Raw genomic sequence first — 22763 nt, 5'->3', positions numbered from 1 at the left:
TTTAACTTTCAAGTCTCTTACTTTAAAAACCGAGGACTGCAATACAAACTTCTAACCCCCTTTTTAACTCCCATAAGGGTTGAATTTTGCAAAATTTCGTCTTAGTGACTACCTACGTTCTAAAAGGAGGTGTATTCCACTTTCTGGCTGATCAAAGCCAGTTGATCAAAGTGGACTTACAGCGACAATTTAGTGTCCTTTGAATTTATTCTGTGCCTTTGATCACCCACGGATACGACTCTAAGTTAAATTATTATTTTAGTGTCCTTTGATCATCTACAAACAAATCACACCTCCTCTGAATAGTCACATGTCCAATTGTTGTACTACATATTTTGTTTTGTAACATTTTTGATATTTTCTAAAAACCGCAATAAACAAATTGGACAAATGTATGTGACAATTCAGATGTATGATTTATTTATAGGTGATCAAAGAACACTAAAAAATAATTTAACTGGAGTCCACTTTGATCATCTTGGTGATCAAAGCTAGGTGGAATAGACCATTAACCCCTATGAGAACTCTTTTGAGACTTGTAGTTTCTGAGACTTCGTGATGAGTGAGTGAGTCACTTAGTCATTCAATGACCTTTCTTTCGACTAAAATTATACGTACCTATACTAATTGTCATTAAAATCAAATAAGTAAGTACCTACTAACCTAAGTAATTAAAATAAAGACCCTACCAAAAAATTAACAAATTACATACAGAAAACAAAAACGAAGTAATTCTTATCCTATTTAACTACAATCGCCCACGCGCCCATCCCATTTGTCCGCCGCTGAACCGTACCCTAATATTCATCTCGGTAGATGGCGGCACTTAATAAGAATTTGCAAGGAAGTTTGTAAAAAGTCACTAATTAACACTTTGATTTGCTCGTTTAAACACAGTGAATGATTCAAATAGGTACATACAGCGAATGGTTCAATTACATAAAATGTCTTTATTTAATTTACGAAAATTTCAATATTATTTACGAACAGCGTTGTACATAGTAGATACATGTAATATTTAGTTACTAATTTACTAATAATGTCGATAGATGGCGTTTGACAGCTTTGCCTTCATGAATATTTACGTACCTCAAAAATTTTTGTCAGGCGCAAGAAGATTTTAACCAATGACGATAGATGGCGCTTTTCCACGTCTTATGAAAATCCCAAATATTTTATTTTATTTTTTTTATTTGGACCCTATTATTTTCCAAAATAAAATTTAGCCTATGTTACTCGTGAGTTAAGTAGCTTTCGAATGGTGAAAGAATTTTTGAAATCGGTCCAGTAGTTTTTGAGCCTATCCATTACAACTAAACAAACAAACAAAGTTTTCCTCTTTATAATATTAGTGTAGATTTCCAATCTAAATATTCAAAGTATCAAATTATCGAGTCAAATTATATCGACTAAAATTCCGTAAAGGTAATTATTAAGCTGTCACTTCAAAGTACATTATTACACGAATTCGTTGTATTGAATAGTATCAAAGTAATATAAACTTTAGCGATTGTGAAAATCTGACATGTTTGAAACTTTATGCTTTTCACAGGCCACGGACTCGCCCGTATGGTACCGTGGAAGTCAAGTTGTTAAATTAATTTGAAATTTTGCAGAGCCAGTGCGTCACGAGGTTGAATTACGGGCGGCGACGCGCTGTCACTTGTCATTTGTTTTGTAGGAGTCTGTAACGAGCAATAAACTATTTTAACGCTATAGCACAACGCGGGTGTGTAGAGACCGTCATTTTCGTTTTGTAAAAGCTGAAAGCTCTTGGAAAATGCACACGGTACCTTAGCACAACTGTTAAATAAAATTAAAGCGAATTATAGCTTTGCATCAAACCCAGTACTTTAAAAGTCACGTTTAACTTTGTAACCACTAGTCGGTGCCCTTATGTACTAAACTTTAGATCAAATCTACAATAATCCAAATCCATACACTTCTCAACACCCAACTGGCCTATTGTAATGTATTTTCGTAAGAAATAGGTACCTATTGTTACCGCAGTCTGCTATCTGTCGGATACCCGATCCCTCTGATACGGTAAAAACAATAGGGTGCCATTAAGGGGATGTTTACTAAAACAGCCTTGATATACGTAAATATTATACTTTAACAATAGTAAGATGATCCCTATAAGAAAATGTGTTGTTATGGGGCGATCTATGAAAATAACTCCTACATTTGATTAGATTTACCCATAATCTTCCGAGTCTTATGCCCGTATTTACAAACATTACTATGAGGTCTCACAGTGCGCGTGGACGTACAGGGTGACACACGAACCAATCACAGAGCTCTATTCAACGCTGTGCGTTCGATTTGCTGCTTCACTTAAGCAAGTATCGTTTGTGAATACAGGCGTTAGTCATATCTTCCGAGTCTTCTAGTAGTGGTTGATCCAGTAGAGGTCAAGGGTTCAATTCCCACGCCATACGATTTGTATTATGTAGTGTATGTAAGTATACATTAATATTATAAAGAGGAAATATTTGATTGTTTGTTTGTATTGAATAGGCTCCAAAACGAATGGGCAGATTTAAAAAATTCTTTCACCATTGGAATCGTACATTATTTCTGATGAACATAGGAGGTACGATGTTCGCCGGGTCACTTGTAGTAGAATTACTATTGCAGAGATGTTTATATTCTTCTGCAACTCACTTTATGCTTAGTATAGTTAAGTACTAGAAGACGATTATTTTATTATTTGCCCGCGGCTTCACCCGCGTGAAATTTCGTTTGTCACAGATCGTCATGAATTATAGCTTATATGTTATTCTGGGTTATAAACAATAATACTGTAAAGTGTCATTAAAATCGGTTCAGTAATTTTTGCGTGAAAGAGTAACAAACATCTAGACATCCATACAAACTTTCGCATTTATAATATTAGTATCCTACTAATATTATAAATGCGAAAGTTTGTATGGATGTGCTATTTCTTCTCAGAAACTTGGTTCTACATGGGGTTTGAATCCAAGACCGAAGTTCCGAAACCAACTACTAGACTATCAGCTTATCACAATATGTCTGCGATAAAAATAACTCATTTTGTCATAAAATGAAGCATGACCACTATTTAAATAAAACAACATGAAACCATGTATTAAAATAATTTCATTTTAACAGGCAGGTCGATGTAATCAAATAATTGATAGACAATGCACAGTTGAAGTAAATACTGACGTGTATACTCGTATTAATGAGTAATATACGTATGACGTATGACGGTGTCACAATCGGGCTCACGCGGTTTTTACACGTAACGATCACAGGTTTTGTAAAGTCGTTTTTTGTTGTGAAATAATAGTCCAGTCATTTGGTAGTTTTACCTGAAAAGTTTTCCGGGAGTAATGAAAATTGGTATTCATATAGATTTCGAAGTGCTCTTTACAAATTTTAACTTTGCGACCTCGTATGGTTGCCACTCGCGCCGCCATATTGGAAAAATACTGCCTAGTGGCAGTTTTTCTTAGATGTTTCCTTTCGGATTAATTTTATGATAAAACATACTTAGATAAATTAAAACTAGAGAATAATAATAATAATAATTTTCAGTCCGAGACTATGAACCAGGCAGGTGACCCGTAGTCTCCATCCATAGCCCAGTAACCAGTCCCTCCATCCTTCATCCATAACCCTAGTCCATTCTTCAATAACTTCAATAGCTCCTGTGCACAGGCTGGGGATGGTCTCTGGCTACATCCCATGATATAGTCAGAGACTAGATCCAGCATGTGCACCACTTTCACTTTTGTCGATTATTTTGCGCTTAAAACGGCCTCTACGTGTTGGATCTGTATCCCCACGCAAGCCTTATAAAGGACCGGGCCACTTTTGACCCGTGAGCTCCAAAGCGTACAAAAAATAATAATAATAATAAGCCCCGCAGGGCAGCTTTGTGGCGAGCTGTTGGTGAGTAGCGACACCACGGGGCCAGTTGTTAATCCGAGTGCTCCCGAGAGTCGGTCAAGACCCTCGTCTTCGGCTTGCCGAAGTGGAATCCGAGAGGGTCTGCAGGACTTTCACCTCTGGCTTGCCTTAACCGGCCGGCCAGAGTGGAGTCGCTAGAGCTATATGCTCCAGGGGTGGAAGTGTTAAAGGGCATAACGCCGCGAGTAACTTCGGAGAAAGCGCAGCACACCTCTCTACACCCCTGAGCTGGCAGACGCCAATGTTGCCCCTCAGTCCGGTCTATACGACCCATGACGCCAGGGGGGGCCCATTTAGTCGCTGGCTAGTCACCGCCTGCCATTTTTTCAGTCCGAGACTATGAACCAGGCAGGTGTCCCGTAGTCTCCATCCATAGCCCAGTAACCAGTCCATCCATCCTTCATCCATAACCCTAGTCCATTCTCCAATAACTGCAATAGCTCCTGTGCACAGACTGGGGATGGTCTCTGGCTACATCCCATGATATAGTCAGAGACTAGATCCAGCATGTGCACCACTTTCACTTTTGTCGATTATTTTGCGCTTAAAACGGCCTCTACGTGTTGGATCTGTATCCCCACGCAAGCCTTATAAAGGACCGGGCCACTTTTGACCCGTGAGCTCCAAAGCGTACAAACATAATAATAATATTTAATAAATAATAATAATAACTATTTTTAAGATTTTTGTTTTTATAATGTATTTTTATTTTTTGATAATTAGGTACATTGTAAAAAGAAAAAATTAAAAATAAGAGAGATAATTGAATAAAGAAATAATAATAATAATAATAAGAAAATTTCCTATTTTTGATGTCTACATAACCTTTTTGTAAAATCAATAGTTTAGGCGTAGGAGTGCCGCAAAGTATACTTCTATATGAGTTTGACCGAAAAACTTATTTGCGCGCTTAAACATCGCTTTGAGTTACACTATGTACCTATAGCAAGTGCTGAGAAGAAACGCTGGAGGAACCTCACGGGTGACATTTATATTATGACGTGACAAGGCATACAAATCTGAACTCTCGCTGACGTTTGACCGTCACAAAATCACCCTCCCCTGCCTATCCATTACTCAGGCACTGCCTGATTTAAGCGCTAGACATATAAAAACTCCATGATGAACGAATCGACAGACTAAGTTAGTCTTATCTATTCATCATCATCATTTCAGCCATAGGACGTCCACTGCTGAACATAGGCCTCCCCCAATGCTTTCCATGTTGATTGATGGCCTGCGTCCAGCGCTTCCCTGCTACCTTTATGATGTCGTCGGTCCACCTTGTGGGTGGACGTCCCAAGCTGTTTTCCGGTACGCGGCCTCCACTCCAGAACCTTGCTGCCCCATCGGCCGTCAGATCTGCGTACTATATGCCCTGCTCATTGCCACTTGAGCTTGCTAATCCGTGTCCGGATTTCCTCATTTCTGATTCGAACTCGTAAAGAGAGAGAGAGAGAGAGAGTGTGTGTGTGTAGATAAGAAACCACTATTAGGATGTAAAAATCTTTATGCAAACGAAACCACTGACTAAGTTAAGTTAGTCTTGTCTATTAAATGACTGCAAACCTTTCGACTGTCCAGGTCAAAAGTTGCCGCATGTAAAAGTAATTTACCAGCAAAATGGGGAAGTGCGGAGAGAAATAAATTTTGCATTAAAGCAGATTTAGCCGGATTACTCCGAATACAAAATGTTTGAGTGACAGCCACTGAAACAGCGGCGGGAATTAAAGTGAAATTAACGCGGGGTTTACAACAACTGACAGTGGGGTAATTAAGGTTTACAGGAAAAATGTGCTTCGCCACTGGCCAGCCTTTGTAAGGGCAAGGAAATCATGGTTCCTTGCTTTGGGAATATTTCTTAAAGATCAAAATACTTAAGCAGATTTTAAGGAATCATTTGTGGTCCAAAGGTAAGGATTATCAACTTGGAGGACGTGTTCAAAATAACATCAGTTCAAAATTGATTACTGAAAATCAGTTGACAGGCGATTTCTACTATCGATAAAATACATTTGAATAAGAAAGCTTGCTGGATTTGATTCCCATGAGGGTCAAATTATGTTGCATTACTTTGGGTATTTGTTCCCAGTGTATAGTGACTTACTCTATATTGTTTGTCTCGGTCAGGCAGTCATATGCCAATAACTGAATTTGTGAAAAGATATTATAAGCGTTTATTACCACCCAAAAGGTGGACCGAAGACCTCATAAAGGTAGCAGGAAGGCGCTGGATGCAGGTTGCTACCAACCGGGAAATATCAAATCATTGGGAGAGAGGAGACCTATGTTCAGCAGTGGACGTCCTGTGGCTGAAATGATGATGATGTAAGTATTTATTATAATCTATCTCATTTTAAGTAATAACCATTTGAGTTCCCGAATCACACTAATATTATAAAGGCGAAAGTTTGTGAGTGTGTATGTTTGTTACTTCTTCACGTCTAAACGGCTGAAGCGATTTAAATAAAATCTGGTATGGAGTTAGCTGACACCCTGGATTAAGACATAGGCTACGTTTTAGCGGGTAACACCGCGGGACACAGCTAGTTCTTCAAATTCCAGGAATCAAACCTCCAACTTTGCGATCCACGCCCCCGCCCCGCCCAAGTGAGTGACGTAAAGTGCTGTGTTGCCAACTGTCTGAACTAAATAAATAAATCTCCTGAAACTTCTCGTCCTATGTCATATGTTTGTGACGCGGATATCGTCAGCAGAAAAGTTGCCATGTGAGAAAATATCGGAGTTACTTTTTTATGGAAAAATATTGGGCGTAGAAATGTTTAAAAATGACAATTTTATGTGTGAGAACTGATAGTTGTAATTGAGCCTGGATATTTAACGATAACTCGTTAATTGAATTAAAATTTTGATTTAACTAGATTTTGACCGTGACTTTGCCTGCGAATTCGGTCTGAGTAAAATTTTGTCTTCTAAAAATCGGGATAAAAACTATCCTAGTAATTTTTTCTCTGAGTCTCAAAGTATCAATAACTACTAAATTTCATCCAAATCGGTTCAGTGGTTAAGCGTGAAACTGTAATAGACAAACAAACAATCACCTTTGCATTTAAAATAGTTATTAGTATGGAATCATGGATAACTAAGTAGTTTTTTCTCATGCATCGATTTATATGTTGTATTTATAAATCATAGTCTATTGGTAATCCCGAATTCTCAATGAATAATGCTTCAAAATCCGTTCAGTAGTTTTTATGTGAAAGAGTTATTCATCATAAATGTTCATAGGTACCTATTAAGTGTTAGAGCTTTTTAAAAAAACATAATAAAATAGACGAAAAGCTTTTTTCAGGCAGTTTTCACACAAACATTTTTTTCTGCTGACGCTCCAACAATATGGCGTAATAAAAGTTTACTGCTGTGTTTAGAGAGTGACATTTTACAAAATGTCACAGTTACATGTGACGTTCAGGGATAAGTTTAATGAGATGTGCTGAATGTTACTTTTAGCCTACTGCAGGTAAGGGGAAATGTTTTTTTTGGTGAATATATTTTACTGACGGATTGCTAAGCTGAAGTGGCAATGGGCAGGGCATATAGTACGCAGAACTGACGGCCGATGGGGCAGCAAGGTTCTGGAATGGAGGCCGCGTACCGGAAAACGCAGCGTGGGACGTCCACCTACAAGGTGGACCGACGACATCGTAAAGGTAGCAGGGAAGCGCTGGATGCAGGCCGCTACCAATCGATCAACGTGGAAAGCATTAGGGGAGGCCTATGTTCAGCAGTGGACGTCCTATGGCTGAAATGATGATGATGATGATGATGAGGTAGGTATTACATCATAAAAACTTGAAAAAACTCAAGTCTCATACGATTATTGAAAGAAGTTGGGTTGTATACTGACATGCATATTAAAATTATTCTTCCCAACTTTTGACAGGGGCAGAAAGTAATTCGCGGCAACCAAAGGCGACGATTATATGTTTTCAAATAACTTGAACGCGAGTTTAAACTGTGTGGCAGCCATGTCACACTAAGGGCCCTTCCTACGGCAATGCGTTTTGCGGGATCCAGTAAAGCAGGTTACCGTAAAATTGGACTGGACATTTGTGTCTTTACACAAATGTGTGTTAAAAATTCGAATTCTAACTTCGAACGTATTAGTTTTTTGCGGGACACTGCAAACGGGATGTTCGTGTGAATTTTAATCAAAACATGGATACTACTTTACGGAATCCTGCAAAAAACGGGAAGTCCTGAGAGTAGGAGCTTGCATTAGACATAGTGTCATGTCATTTTCAAATTTATATCATAATGGTGTGAGTTTCGATTCCAAACATTTTTATGTATTAAATAGGTATTAGGTACCTTACGCCCGTATTCACAAAAAATACTATGAGGTCTCACAGTGCGCGTGGACGCATAGGATCACACACGAAACAATCACAGAGCTCTATTCAATGCTGTGCGTTCGGTTTGCTGCTTTACTTAAGCAAGCATCGTTTGTGAATACGGGCGTTATTATTGCTTGACTAACTTCTTTTATTTATCTCTTCTTATGCCATCAAAGCTTCTTTACATTCACTGCGTAATATCCTAATAAAATTACGAGTACCTCCTTTCTGTCCCATGGTTTCCATGGCGCCCAAGTGAGTCAATCCACTCATGGTGGTAAAATTGATTTTACGCGTCATATACGCGCGTTGTTAGGGTAAATTCGTTCTTGGAGACGCGTTTTGAGTTTAGAATAAGTGAAAACAAAGTTGAGTAGACAGCATATAAAGCTAAATGCGGTGTTTTATGTAGTTGGAATAAGGTCGAATTTGCGACAAAAATGTAGCCCGATGTGTGGAAAAGTTGGCGATTGCCATAAATAGGTATGGAGTTTGAAGTTTGACATGATTTGCGGTAAATGTTGGTGTGAACTTAGTTTGATCAACTGCGGTCTAAGGTTTGGATCCCACTGGTGACAATATAATATATTTATTATAAAAACTAAAAACTCAAAAAACTCATTTATTTCTGTAAATAGGCTTTAAAAAGCACTTTTACACGTCCCAGTATTAACCCTACCACTGCTTCAGGACAATAAATGGGCCAGTGCTGAGAAGAAGCAGCGCAAGAACCTCAGTCACTATTGTCAGCCTCTTTTTCAAAGGTTTACAGGATTTAAAAATACATAGTTATAAATATTTATGCTTTAAAAATACATAGTTAAAATATAGTTCTTGTAACTCACGAAGGCGAGTGAGCTTTACTTGTGTGTGTACGTGTACATGCACATAATGATAGTGTAATGTCTGTCAAAACTTCTGAAAAACTAACAGTAGCGAGCCACCACACGTGTAAAGCTCACTCGCCTTCGTGAATTGCAATAACTATACTAGATTTTGCTCGCGACTTCGCATATAATTTTGTCCGTTACAGAAAACTTTTTTCGCGCGTGTTCCGGTTTCAAAAAACGGGATAAAAACTATCCTATGTCCTTTCCCGGGACTAAAACTGTCCCTATACTTAATTTCATCAAAAGCCGTTCTTGGGTTAAAAATGATGGAACTAACACGAATTTGTTGTATTATTATATGCCATACGAGTAGATGTTACGTTGGGAGCAGTACCTAATTAAATTAATTTAAATCGTCATTGAACGCGAAAGCTTAAATATCTTTAAGGCTGGCTATATTTTTAAACCGGCAGACAGTGGTGACTGAGTTTGTTGCGGCGCTTCTTCTCAGCACTTGCCAAATGTTTGTCTCGAAGCGCTGGTAGGGCAAATAAAGAATGAGACATGTATAGGCTCCTTAAGAGCATTTGACGATTTGCAAGTACTAATTTAATTAGTCTAAACAAATAAAGATGATTTTGATTTTGATTTGATTTTTGATTTGCTATGCTATGCTAGGCCGTGTGGTGACGGCAGAGTAGAATACATTTGTCACCAACCCCTACTCTTCCCACGGGTGTCGTAAGAGGCGACTTAGGGACTACACATCAAACAGAGAACGGGCAGCAGCGCTCTCTAAAAACATCAATCTTTTAAACTGCGATCTCCAACCCGCCTGCCAAGCGTGAAGATTATGGCAAAACCATAGTCCAGCGGTGGACTGTAAAGGGCTGTTGATGAAAGTCTGCTATGAGCTTAATGACCTGATGATTCAAGACTCACCTGGATATAGTAGTGTATCTTGTTGACTTTGGATTTTCGTTTGGACTCTCCACCTCTCTGATTTCTTCTTTGGACACTGAAACAAGGAATATAACATGTAGAGCTTGATTACAAAAAAAATGCTCGATAGACGGGCGACCATCCATCTTGTTATCTTTAAGGTGTTCTCATGTCTTCATCTTGTTACCTTTACGTAAATAAGTCATTGCCCATGTCAATACACTGATATGGTCAATATCGTATAGCTCATAGCTGGAAGTCAATAACTTTTTTGGGGTCCAACTCGGAGGTCCCGGGTTCGATTCCCAGATGAGACAAGGTACAAAATTGAGCCCCATCATGCGGTGTCTTCTCATGAAGTTGTGTGTTTAATAATTACAGAAAAAATCTAAAATTATAGGAGTGAGTACTGGTTTGAATGAATTTTTATTCCAATTCAGATAAAAGTATAGACTTAAAAAGTCACTTATCGCACGTTATAAATTATCAAAATGTGTTGCATGAACAATGAAAGTTTGGCTTTTGTTTCTATAACACCGATTTTGGGAACAGTGTAATTTAATTTACATTTACATTTATTAAACTTTTCACAATTTTGCCACCCTATATACCTATTTCTATTCTACATTATTATCACTTCAAATCTATACTTATATCTATACTAATATTATAAATGCGAAAGTAACTCTGTCTGTCTGTCTTGCTTTCACACCTAAACCACTGAACCGATTTCAATGAAATTTGGCATAGAGATAGTTTGAGTCCCGGGAAAGGACATAGGATAGTTTTTATCCCGGTTTTTAAACAGGAACGCGCGCGATAAAGTTTTTCTGTGACAAACAAAATTCCACGCGGGCGAAGCCGCGGGCGGAAAGCTAGTAATATTATATAACAACGTATAACCCAAGACTGGGTTATAACAATAAACGCTAACATAGCAGTAACCATCGCCTCCGTCTAGCGTCTAGCTGAAGATGCTTCGTACTCAAACTATGTAAATGTGCACTTACCTTTACACACGGTATAGGGGCTAGTGCATATTGGAGTAGCTTGCCAAAATTAATTTTAAAATTTTTGACAGAAATTGTAAATATTATGCAACCAACTTGAAATTCGTTTTTTAAAAACTTGTAAAGATGAATTTGATGCAACAACATTATAAGATTGATAAACATGTAACAATTGCTCGTTTTAGTTAATAGTAAAGCAAGTTCAGTGTGCTTACCATGAGTTTACGTTACGTGTGCTCGCTAGCGACTGCGTAAAAAAATGACATTAATTGTATGACATATTGTGCAGCGCCCCTAGCGGCTACTTTCAAGAAACAAAATGACGTTTTCGCTAGCGAGCACACCTAACGTAAACTCATGGTAGGTACACAGCTTGCCTTAAACTACGTCCACTGCTGGACAAAGACCTCGACGAAGGACAGATCGTTTCATACACGAAGACGCGCCCCACCATTCTTCCGCTAATGTTTGAGTGTTATCGGTACACGCTAAATGATCCACGAGTGACGCACACTACAATAATGACGCTCGGATTGCTCGGATCAAACTCCTTGCACCTCGCGCTTCCTGAGACCAAAAATTGGTGCGCGCGTCTTCGTGGATGAAACAATCTATACCTACTTTAATTTATCCCTAAATTATTATATTTAGACTTCTTATAGTGTCTAAAATCAAGGTATACCTAAAAACTAGATCCACATTATGACTTCATTTCGAAATGTGTATTTGTTCCTTCGAAGTATTATAAGCTAAGATTATAAGATAGAAATTGAGAATAATCTTATCCAAAACTAAAACCCATTAAAATTCACACGTCTGAAATTCCACGAGCTCTATAACGCCGCCTTACAGCCACCAAGTTTCATAGTCAAACTATGCAAATGCCCACTCACCTTTATACCGCACAGTGCGGCTTAAACTTTATAATTTCGGTTATTTTACATCTTGGTAGGGTAAAGCAAATTGTTATACTAAGCTTTAGGATGGTGGGAGCCATTTTAGGTGGGAAATTCAAAAAATGTATATAGGGTTACTATAGAAAAATGCATTTCTATTATCCACTAGCGGCCGCCCGCGATTTCGTACGCGTAGACCCCGTTTTACCCTCTTAGGGGTTGAATTTTACAAATCTCGCCGTAAAAAACATCATTGGACTTCAACGAACATAAAAAAAAAGAATTAGTCAAATTGGTCCAAGCGTTGTTGAGTTATGCGCTTGACACATTTTGCAATTAATTTTTTATTATAGATTAGCTCTTGCCCGCAGTTTAGGGAATAATGTAGCATTCAAATGAAGAAATAATTTTTGAAATCGGTCTAGCAGTTTTTGAGATAATTCGTGACAAACATACAAAAATGCTCTTTCCTCATTATTAGCATGATTTGGTAAAACCATAACACTAATTATTATGTTTACTGACTTGATTATCGCAAACGAATATGCTATGATTTTAACATACTAAATACTAAACCGCAGTAAACAGGCCAAATTAGGTTTTAACTTGTTCAAATAAAGCTCTTAATGAAATGACTGCGGGCGCAAAGCAAATTACCTAATGTTCTAATACATGATCATTAAATTGCCGATTCATTGACAATATTGACAAACGTTCGGATTAGCAGGATTATTGTATATTATTAAGGGATTTGGGTATCTACTAAATACTTATATTATTATGTTATTATGATGAGCAGTGCCAGGGGCTTAAGACGGCTTATAGAGTCAGTTGTAAGGTTATTATAAAGTCACCTTACAGCGTACTAGATAGAAGAAGGATTGGGTAATTTACACAACCAATTTTGTTACTGTCTTTTCGAAGTTTATCTAAGGTCCTGATCCAGTTTGCAGGAACCAGTAATGCAGTATCCCGCAAAACTGGACTGTCGTGTGAACACACATAATGTGTGTTCGAAATTTGAATTACAAAATTCGAACGGATCGGTTTTTTTGTGGGGTTCTGCAAACGGGTTGTTTGTTAAATTAAAATAAGTATTTTAGGGATCCTGCAAAAAACGGGATTTCTCTCCGTGGGAACAATAAATAGGACTGATGTGCTATCGACTGTAGAAAACTTATCCTCAGAATGACCCAAAATCGAGGATTCCAAGAAGGACCAATAAATTCCAGACAATATCGACCGACCACTAAGCCAATCCAAAATGGCCGCCTCAGACTGAAATCTCGCCGTCAATTAAAAGTAAAACTCAAAAAACGATTCCGTCGAATCCAATCACCCTGTATAACGGAACAACCAATTAGCGAACCCTTAATCGGTTTAAACTCATCCCGAGGGTTCGGATTCCGACTTATTATTACCCTTTTATGTGTCAGGGCCAGAGTTCGATGCAATTAGAGTAGTCGGGAAGGATTTGACACCCTGTATAGCTTTTTTGGAAGTACAAAAGAAAATGCAAGAATTTGGATTGAAAATGTTTTTGGGGATGTAACTAGAAAAGGAATATATTTACAGATAGCAGAATGTTTAACGTAAGTACCTAATATAAACTGTAGAATCATATTCTGTCATTAAAATAAACAAAATGTACCTACAGGTAGATAATATGATGTTGACTCTAAAATAATTATATATAAAAGTTATAAAACTTACAACCCATAATATGACAGAATACTTAGATAAATGAAAAAACTAGGAGTGGAAAAAATGTAGCATCTTCTAATTCCTATCAATTTCCCGAATCTTTCCCGGATCACAATATTGTAAAATACTATGAAATATGAAAATATTGAATTTTTAACATTTTTTCGAAAAACCGAATGCAATCAATTCACAAAATTCACGGTAAAAAATCAGAAAATTCCATTCTTCTCAAAAGATCTAGAAAAAACGAATTCCACGATTCCATTTTCCGATACGACGTCACTAAAAGCCAACCCGGCCCTAATCTGTATATATAAAAGTATAAAGATATTAAAACAAACCATCTGCTTCCTTTATTCCGTGTTCCGCAACAAAAAACTCCTTCCCCCAATAAACAAGCGGTTGGCCAGACCACAAACCGATTTCAAATGTGTTTTACCTGAGTTTAAGTCAGAAAATATGGCGGCAACAGGTATATAAAAAAGGACAATGACCAAAAATTTATGGAGTGTGGTCCAAATGTCCACCACTAACGAGACCTATGTAGTAAAATAGTCTACTAAATACTGACTCATTATAACCAAACCGCAATCAAAAATATGCTGTCAGTAAAAAGTTATGATTGAATGAAAAGTCATGTTTTTTACCTTTTCATCCGAAAAATGTTCTTGATATCATTCTATCCATCGCACATTTTGGATTAATCTATGCATATAACATGCATGCATGCATGTCATGTCGCTTAGTGTGCCGTGTTAGATTCTCGCTAAAAGAAAAAATAAGCTCAGAAGAAAGACAACAATATTGGAATTATGGTCGGGTGGTCGCTGCTCCGCCCCTATTGGTTGTAGGGTGATGTTATATAACCTAAACCCATCCTTGATAAATGGGCTATCCATAACAAAAATAATTTTTCAAATCGGACCAGTAGTTCCTGAGATTAGCGCGTTAACTACTAGAATTTTTCATACGGTCATAACTTTTAACTGACAGCTTATTTTTTTTTCGGCCCATACTGAAAGTTAATCTCTATTTAATGGACTATAAGCCAATATAGGTCTCATTAGTGGTGGACATTTGGACCACTTTTGGTCATTGTCCTTTGGTTCACAAAATTGTACTTGAACTAAAGTCGCTGACATAGCCCGACGGATTAGGAAGCTGAATGGCAATGGGCAGGCACATAGTACGCAGAACTGACGGCCGATGGGGCAGCAAGGTACTGGAGTGGAGGCCACGTACCGGAAAACGCAGCGTATGATGGTTTTACTTTAAATCTAAGACTATGATTGCAATATTAGGATCAGTTGTTTAGGACGTGTAAAGGTGTTCTGACAAGTACATTATAATGAAGAATTTGAATTTTTAAATTAACTTGAAGTGTGTTATCATTACTGATACCTAGATGTTTTTAACACTAGAATTTTAAAATATTTTGTAAATTACTGACAAATACACCAACAGAAAGGATGATGTTAAAAGAGAAAAAATCCTAAATGAAAATGAGCCAATTGAATGAATTATGTAAAGTGATCTAGGAACTTTTGAACAGTTACAAATATTTGTGATAATAAATATAACTGCCGTATGAAATCCGAGCATAACAAACATATAAAAGCTAGACATGATAATATTTTAACAGTTGACTAAACTTAAATTAACAATGACTTAGGACATTCTTAACATCTCAATTCAAAATAATACAGTTACTTTAAAAACCGCTCTCTCTTCAAACTGTACCGCGGATAAATTCAACGGGTATTCACAAGAGATCCTTTGATGGTTTCTTTATCTGTATTAATACTATGTTATTTCTGTTCAAGGATATTTTATATCGAAGCCCTCACAAAAGATATTAAAACATATCTCCTACTATAGGATGCGGGAATTTTTTGCGTTTTTCGCTAAATCTTCCGAATATTATTATTTTGATGTTGGGGAGTCTTTAATTTGTCCCTTTGATATGAAAACATGGATGTTTTTATATTGGGTTTTAGATGTGAATACGTTTTATTTGTGCTTGACTTACATTGATTAATTATTGGCGTATTGTAAGGTCTCTATAGTACTCTATACATCGTTAATTTGATTGAACACAAGTCTTGGAGCTGAGTAACTTGAGCCTGGATTGGCGTATTAAGAATTTTTCGTTAAGTATCTTTATTGAATCTTGGCTCAAGATCAGAAGTACTTATAATATCACCTTGAAATACGCGAACGCTCTGCGGCTTGAGACGATTGATTTTTAATATGTCTGCAAAGTTAGGGATATTAACGTATAAAGTCTTAAACTCTTTATAACTTCTTACTTTTTAGATTTGTTTTACTTCTAAGGCATGAATATTCATCATCATCATCATTTCAGCCACAGGACGTCCACTGCTGAATATAGGCCTCCCCCAATGACTTCCACATCGCACGGTTGGTAGCGGCCTGCATCCAGCGCCTTCCCGCTACCTTTATCAGGTCGTCGGTCCACCTTGTGGGTGGACGTCCCACGCTGCGTTTTCCGGTACGTGGCCTCCATTCCAGAACCTTGCTGCCCCATCGGCCGTCAGTTCTGCGTACTATGTGCCCTGCCCACTGCCACTTCAGCTTGCTGATCCGTCGGGCTATGTCAGCGACTTTAGTTCGTTTACGGATCTCCTCATTTCTGATTCGATCTCGTAAAGAAACACCGAGCATAGCCCTCTCCATAGCACGCTGTGCAACTTTGAGCTTCTGTATAAGGCCTATAGTGAGGGGCCACGTTTCCGAGCCATAAGTCATCACAGGTAACACACATTGGTTGTAGACTTTCGTCTTCAGGCACTGGGGTATTTTGGACGAAAAGATGTTGCGTAGTTTCCCGAACGCTGCCCAGCCGAGTTGGATTCGACGATTGACCTCCTTCTCGAAATTGGACCTACCTAGCTGGATCGTTTGTCCGAGGTAGACATACTTGTCAACAATCTCAAGAATCGAGCTCCCAACCGACACCGGGTAGGGCGCAACATGGACGTTCGACATAAGCTTCGTTTTGTCCATGTTCATCCGAAGGCCTACCTGTTGGGAAACTCGATTAAGGTCTTCGAGCATGGTGCCGAGGTCCTCCAGCGATTCTGCCATGACCACGATATCGTCGGCAAACCGAAGGTGAGTGATGTACTCGCATGAATATTATGAAGGGTTAAAATACAGTCATTGTCACGGATAAGACCTCTAAAAATATTTGTTTAATCTTCATAATTTATTGTAAATTTTATTGCCGAGCGAAGTTTTGTCTCTCTATTATTTTATCTATCTCTCTATTATCTCTATTATTTTTTTGTAAACATAACATAAAATGAAAAACAACTACAACAGTTGTGGCTTTTCATTAACTGACTTCATTTTATAATATTTCTTAATAATTGTTATGTCGAAAAACAATGTATGTTCAAGTTTGCTTCCATACAACGAGGACATTCTTTAAAACTCCATTAATATTGAAGAGCAGGCATGATAGCACGTCATGTTATTAAAAATATACGGAAAATTCTGAAAAGCATAGTCGGGTTTTATGGGTTCACCTCGGCGTTTAACACTGGGGCACAGAGTAAAAATGATCAGAAGACTTTTTGAGCCTTCTTTATAGCACTAAATCATATTAATTTCAGACAATAATATTGATTCAAGCGATGTTCTAAGTGAAGAATAATTAACACAGTAATTTTTCAATTGGTACGGTTATGTCCTATTGGGGAAACGAAACCAAGACCTTTTCGGATCAAGTGTCGAATTCCCTTTCTAAAAGACACAAATACCTATGTATTTAAGAAAGAAAGAGAGAGAAATAATCTTACTGAATATTTTCGACTTGTGGCCAAGAGCCGGTTTAACATAAAAGCTGATAAAAACAGCCATAGGACTCATCTTGCGGTAGCCATAAGTGGCTATACGATGTATTAGAGAAAATTAATAGTACTGGGAAGCAGGAACCTATAGCACCGGTACCTTGGAAGTAATGTGATTGATTATCGTGATTCCACACGGACTAAATTGGCTTAAAAAGGCAAAGTTTAATGTCCCACTGTAGGGAATGGCGTCACTGCAAACAGTGGGAAGAATATGGGTGTAATCCCACCACTATAATCAAATTAAATTATAAGCCACGATAGCCGAACGGTGAAGGGGTCGGACTGGCCGACTCGTGATCCGGGGAACGCGGGTTCGGTCCCCGCCGCCGCTCGACTATTGTGGAGAGCTCACTCGTGATACAAGCATATTTAGCTAAGTACGAGGGGCTAACGGGACTATTCTTCTATCTTAAAAAAATCATTAAATTCGTTTTTAATCAGTAATTGTCACTTTGAATCATTTGTTCGTGGGCTAAGGAATAAGAAAATCTGTGATCTCATGAATAGATTTTGAAAAAGATCCTGATAAGTATTAGAGCTTCCTAAGTATGAGATCCGAATAAAAAATATTATTGTCCCATTATAACTAACTCAATAGCTCATTAAATTAGTCATAAATTATTATTATTTTAATTTTGTAATATGGATGGCGTAGCATTTCTTCGTGGGTGAAGGAATAAGAAAATCTGTCTTCTCTTAATTATTTTTTTCAAAAAGCTCCATAAAAAGTATTACAGATTTCATACTAAGCAGAAATCAATAACGTATAGTATTTTTAGACTACACTCATTAAAAGTAAAAGAAAATGAATGAGCGATACCCCAATTACTGCGAGGCAAGAACCAAATAAGTACTCTTTTTCACATTTCACAAGTACACCATTGATTGGTCCGGAGTTGTAATGGAAGCTTCGCAAATTAACTTGAAATCGAAAATAAATTTGTATTTTTGTAATATCATTTGGCTCATTATGTGAATAATATTATCAAAACAAATATTTAATTTAATTAAGAAGAAACTATGTTTAAATAAAAGTTGAGCACACAGTTTTGCAAGTAAACAAGGTCCTTCAGTTTTCAAGGATGAACAATTCAAATTCAAATGTAGAAAAGATACTAAATAAAGTTATATCCGAAACTATGCGATCAAAACTAATAATAAAACAGTAGTAACAGATTCAACATTGAGTTTAATAATGACGGTCTGAAAATGAGTAAGCGTATTGATAATTTTATATTAGTTTATGATAAAGAACGTATCTCAAGGTTTCTCATTTACGGAACTCACAACAATTATATTATTATGGTTTCACTTTACTTAACTAAGTTCTGGAATACCTTGAAATTTCTGGGAAAATCTGTACAATGCGATGATGGAAGGTTCCCACTATTATTCCTGGAGAAATGAATATTAATACCGCAGGGAATTGTACCAAATCTAAATTATACTATCTTGTCTTGACTTGTATTGACTGACCTAATGATTATTCGGTTAGTCATTAAAATAAGGTAATAGTCAGTCGACTATTATCTTTCAATAAATAGCAAGGGTTCTCAGTGTTCAGAGCACATAGCGTAGTATAATGTTTATTGCGCTTTGTTAAATTATTTTAGTGATCAATGGTACCGATAATGAGGTGTGAATTTCTATGCTAAAAGCTAGCTTAGATCAAAAGAAGAAGAAATGCAAATAGTGTCGTGTACTAGACATAAATCATCATCATCATCATCATCATCATTTCAGCCATAGGACGTCCACTGCTGAACATAGGCCTCCCCCAATGACATCCACATCGCACCGTTGGTAGCGGCCTGCATCCAGCGCCTTCCTGCTACCTTTATCAGGTAGGTGATGACATACGTCTCCGAAACGTGGCCTCTCACCATAGGCCTGATAAAGAAGCTCAAATTTGCTATGGAAGGGGCGAAGTAAACGATCTAAAGTCACTAGGCATAAATAAATCGATAAATTTAGTTGTGTTCTCGACATCTATCGAATAATATTAAAATAATTTCATCCAGAGCCGAAGTTTTAAGCCCCTAACAGCTTTAGTGCGCACCGTTTCGCAAACAACGAAGCGTGTACAAGAGCCCTTGAAATAGAAAAACAAGGAACGAAAAAATGTTTTGAATTCGTTACGTTAGTATTTTCCTTGTTACACGTTTTCTGTTATTATGTTAAGTTGTAAAGCAGTGAAATAGTCAGGGTTTTATATGTAGAATCGTTTCTGTCTGCGAGTTTAATAATATTTATATTTAAATTGAGAAACATTTCGTTTCGTTCAAAATTGTATTCTATTGGATTCACTTGGAGCGTATAATACAGTTGAAATTGAAATTCATCTTACATTTTCCGTATTACAAACTGCAGTAAGAATACACAAACATATCAGATTTATACCATTTGATATCAATTCCAGCCCCGCAAAAGATTTGTATTAATATAATTGTAATGAGTATCAATAAAATTGGTTATAAGTTTATTTTTATCTCATCTTACATAGACGACATATCAATAAATCCAATCAACTTTGAATACCTCAAAACTCGATTCGTCAAGGATTCGGAGATCCGGAGAGGAATTAAAAATTCAATAAAATAATTTCCGACCGAGACACCCCCACAAAGTGAGGGGGGATCGCGAATATCGAGGGTTCATGTCAATGTCACAGCGAGTTATTGGAGTCGGGCGAAACCGCGGAAATGCTATAGACGAGCTGGATATGTCTACCAAATAAGATTTTTGAATCACACCCAGCTTCAAACTAATTATTTATCTCAAAGGATAAGCATTTCAAAGGAAGAAACTGTATACAAGGAAGTAACACGAAAAGTAGGTTAAAATGCCAATAACGTCAGGTTTAAAAAAGTGTGCGTAAACTCATTGCATAGGACTTCATTGAATTAATAGCCGCTTTAAAACAATGCGTATTAGTATTCAGTAAACCGATGAAAGGGAATCACATAAATTGTCCGTGTCTTTCTCTAGATAAGAGTTTATACTTATTTTGATTACGTAGGTATTTGCTAAAATCCATAATCCAAAGAACCACAATTTAATAGTCACTGACGAATTTCATGATGACACATATTAGAATCATCGCGGTCAACATAAATGTTTCAAAATTCCCGCATTTGCATGTCGTGTCATGCCAATATGACCGCAACATGCCGCATCTAGCCGCCGGTTATGGTGTCGCTAGTGATGCAACTAACGAATATCGACAGCTAATATTTTATGCCCCGAATCCGCGTTACCGTGTAATATCGCCGGCATTTTCTATTAAAACTTCATATTTCTTTTCAGTGAGTTTGTTGTCATCGCGTAAAAGTAGCATGAATTTTTGGAGAAACCTAGAATATTTGTCACTCTGAAAAATCTTTACCTTTCGCTTGTCTAGACAGAAATGAGGTTTTCTGAAGATTGTCGAGTGATGTGAACTTACATGTTTTGCGAAAAATAGGCATTTATTTAAATGTATTTTATCGAAGATTAAAGTAGTACTGACATTATAATTTATGTCTACCATAAAAGAAAATGTATTGACATTACTGAGTAGAGTTAAGTGTAATTTTGAATCGATGTTACTTTGTGAGTCTACTTAATTTTCTGTACTATTATACCTCTATTGCTAGATATACATGAATTGATATCTTTTTTAATGCATGACAAGGCAGGTATTTGACCGCAATCGCACCTAGTGTTAAGTGAGATGCAGTCTAGGATGGTACATATCTGCCCTGTAAGACAGAATCAGCAGACATTAAGATGTGCAACATCGATATTTCTGAACCATCGACTGTTCCCAATTATAAATCATTCCCGTCACTACTCCGTGCAGCCACTGCAATTGTTTGTTGATTGAAAACTGCTTAATGAGTGACTGCAGACGAACCTATGAGCCCAATTAGTGATCGAGGGGCCAATTATTGGAGGACTGTGTGTCTAATATTATTATTTTTGAGTGGATTATCGTTGGCACTCGTATCAGAGGGTTTACGCGATATGTTTTCAGTGAAAACCATTCGATTCATTGATATGAGAGTGAACATTTTGTTTTATTTTACTAGCTTTCCGCCCGCGGCTTCGATCGCGTTGAATTTAGTCTGTCACAGAAAAACTTTATCGCGCGCGTCCCTGTTTCAAATACCGGGATGAAAACTATCCCATATCCTTTCCCGGGACTCAAACTATCTCTATGCCAAATTTCATCAAAATCAGTTCAGTGGTTTAGGCGTGAAAGCAAGACAGACAGAGTAACTTTCGCATTTATAATATTATTATAGATTTTTTGAGAGTCCTGCCAAAAATGTTTCAAACCCTTTGTTGCTTTTGTTTGTTGAGCTTAGAGAAAGTATTTTTTTATCAGAGAAATTCACTTAATCTATTTTCATTGAAAACTATTGGATTCATTGAAATGAAAGTAAACGTATTGTTTTCTAAATTTTTTGAGAGCCCTGCCTAAATCTATTTGTTATTGTTAAGACAAGAGAATGCTATTATTTGCTTTTAATAATTTTAATTAATAACATAGATATTGCTAGATAGATACTACTACACTCGAAAATAGGGTTTTAAAAGTTATTCAGCTATTGTATAAGAAAACGATTCTATGTAAAAAAAAATCGTAAGAAATTCGTCATTCGTTAACAAACTATCGTTAATACTAAATACTTATAGTACTTATGCCAGTCACACCAGGAAACCAAAAACGGGCTATCTATAGGTACTAATATTATAAAGCTGAAGAGTTTGTTTGTTTACTTGAACGCGCTAATCTCAGGAACTACCGGTCCAATTTGAAAAATTCTTTCAGTGTTAGATAGCTCATTTATTGAGGAAGGCTAAACACCGTCACGCTACGAGTAATAAGTGCAGAGCAAAAATGAAAAATGTTGCGAAAACGGGTTTTCACGCGTACGAAGTCGCGGGCACAGTTAGTTGATAACTAAATGGGCTATCCAACAGAAAAATATTTTTTCAAATCGGACCAGTAGTTCCTGAGATTAGCACGTACAAATAAACTCTTCAGCTTTGTAATATTGTATGTATAGATGTGATGTTGTACACTAGGGATGTTATGGATATGTAGTTTCGGTTATGGATACGGTTACGGATATAGGAATACCATTATACCGGTTTCGGTTACGGTTACGGATATTTTTTTATTTCTGATAACCGAAAGTTTCGGTTACTGTGCTTTAGA

General features: G+C 37.2%; 1 protein-coding gene across 1 annotated transcript in view; it reads right to left on the bottom strand.

Moving 5' to 3' along the window:
- LOC135084396 (nephrin) overlaps nucleotides 1-22763 on the bottom strand; it is a 304519-nt gene that overhangs the window by 138674 nt on the left and 143082 nt on the right. The window contains exon 5 of the mRNA XM_063979170.1: nucleotides 10070-10145. Within this exon, the coding sequence (XP_063835240.1) occupies nucleotides 10070-10145 (76 nt within the window). The remainder of the gene's footprint in view (nucleotides 1-10069; nucleotides 10146-22763) is intronic.

Source organism: Ostrinia nubilalis, chromosome 26 (genome assembly GCF_963855985.1).
Source record: "Ostrinia nubilalis chromosome 26, ilOstNubi1.1, whole genome shotgun sequence".
Classification (NCBI taxonomy): domain Eukaryota; kingdom Metazoa; phylum Arthropoda; class Insecta; order Lepidoptera; family Crambidae; genus Ostrinia; species Ostrinia nubilalis.
The sequence above is the reverse complement of the archived record's forward strand: the minus strand, read 5'-3'. Positions and strand labels throughout refer to the sequence as shown.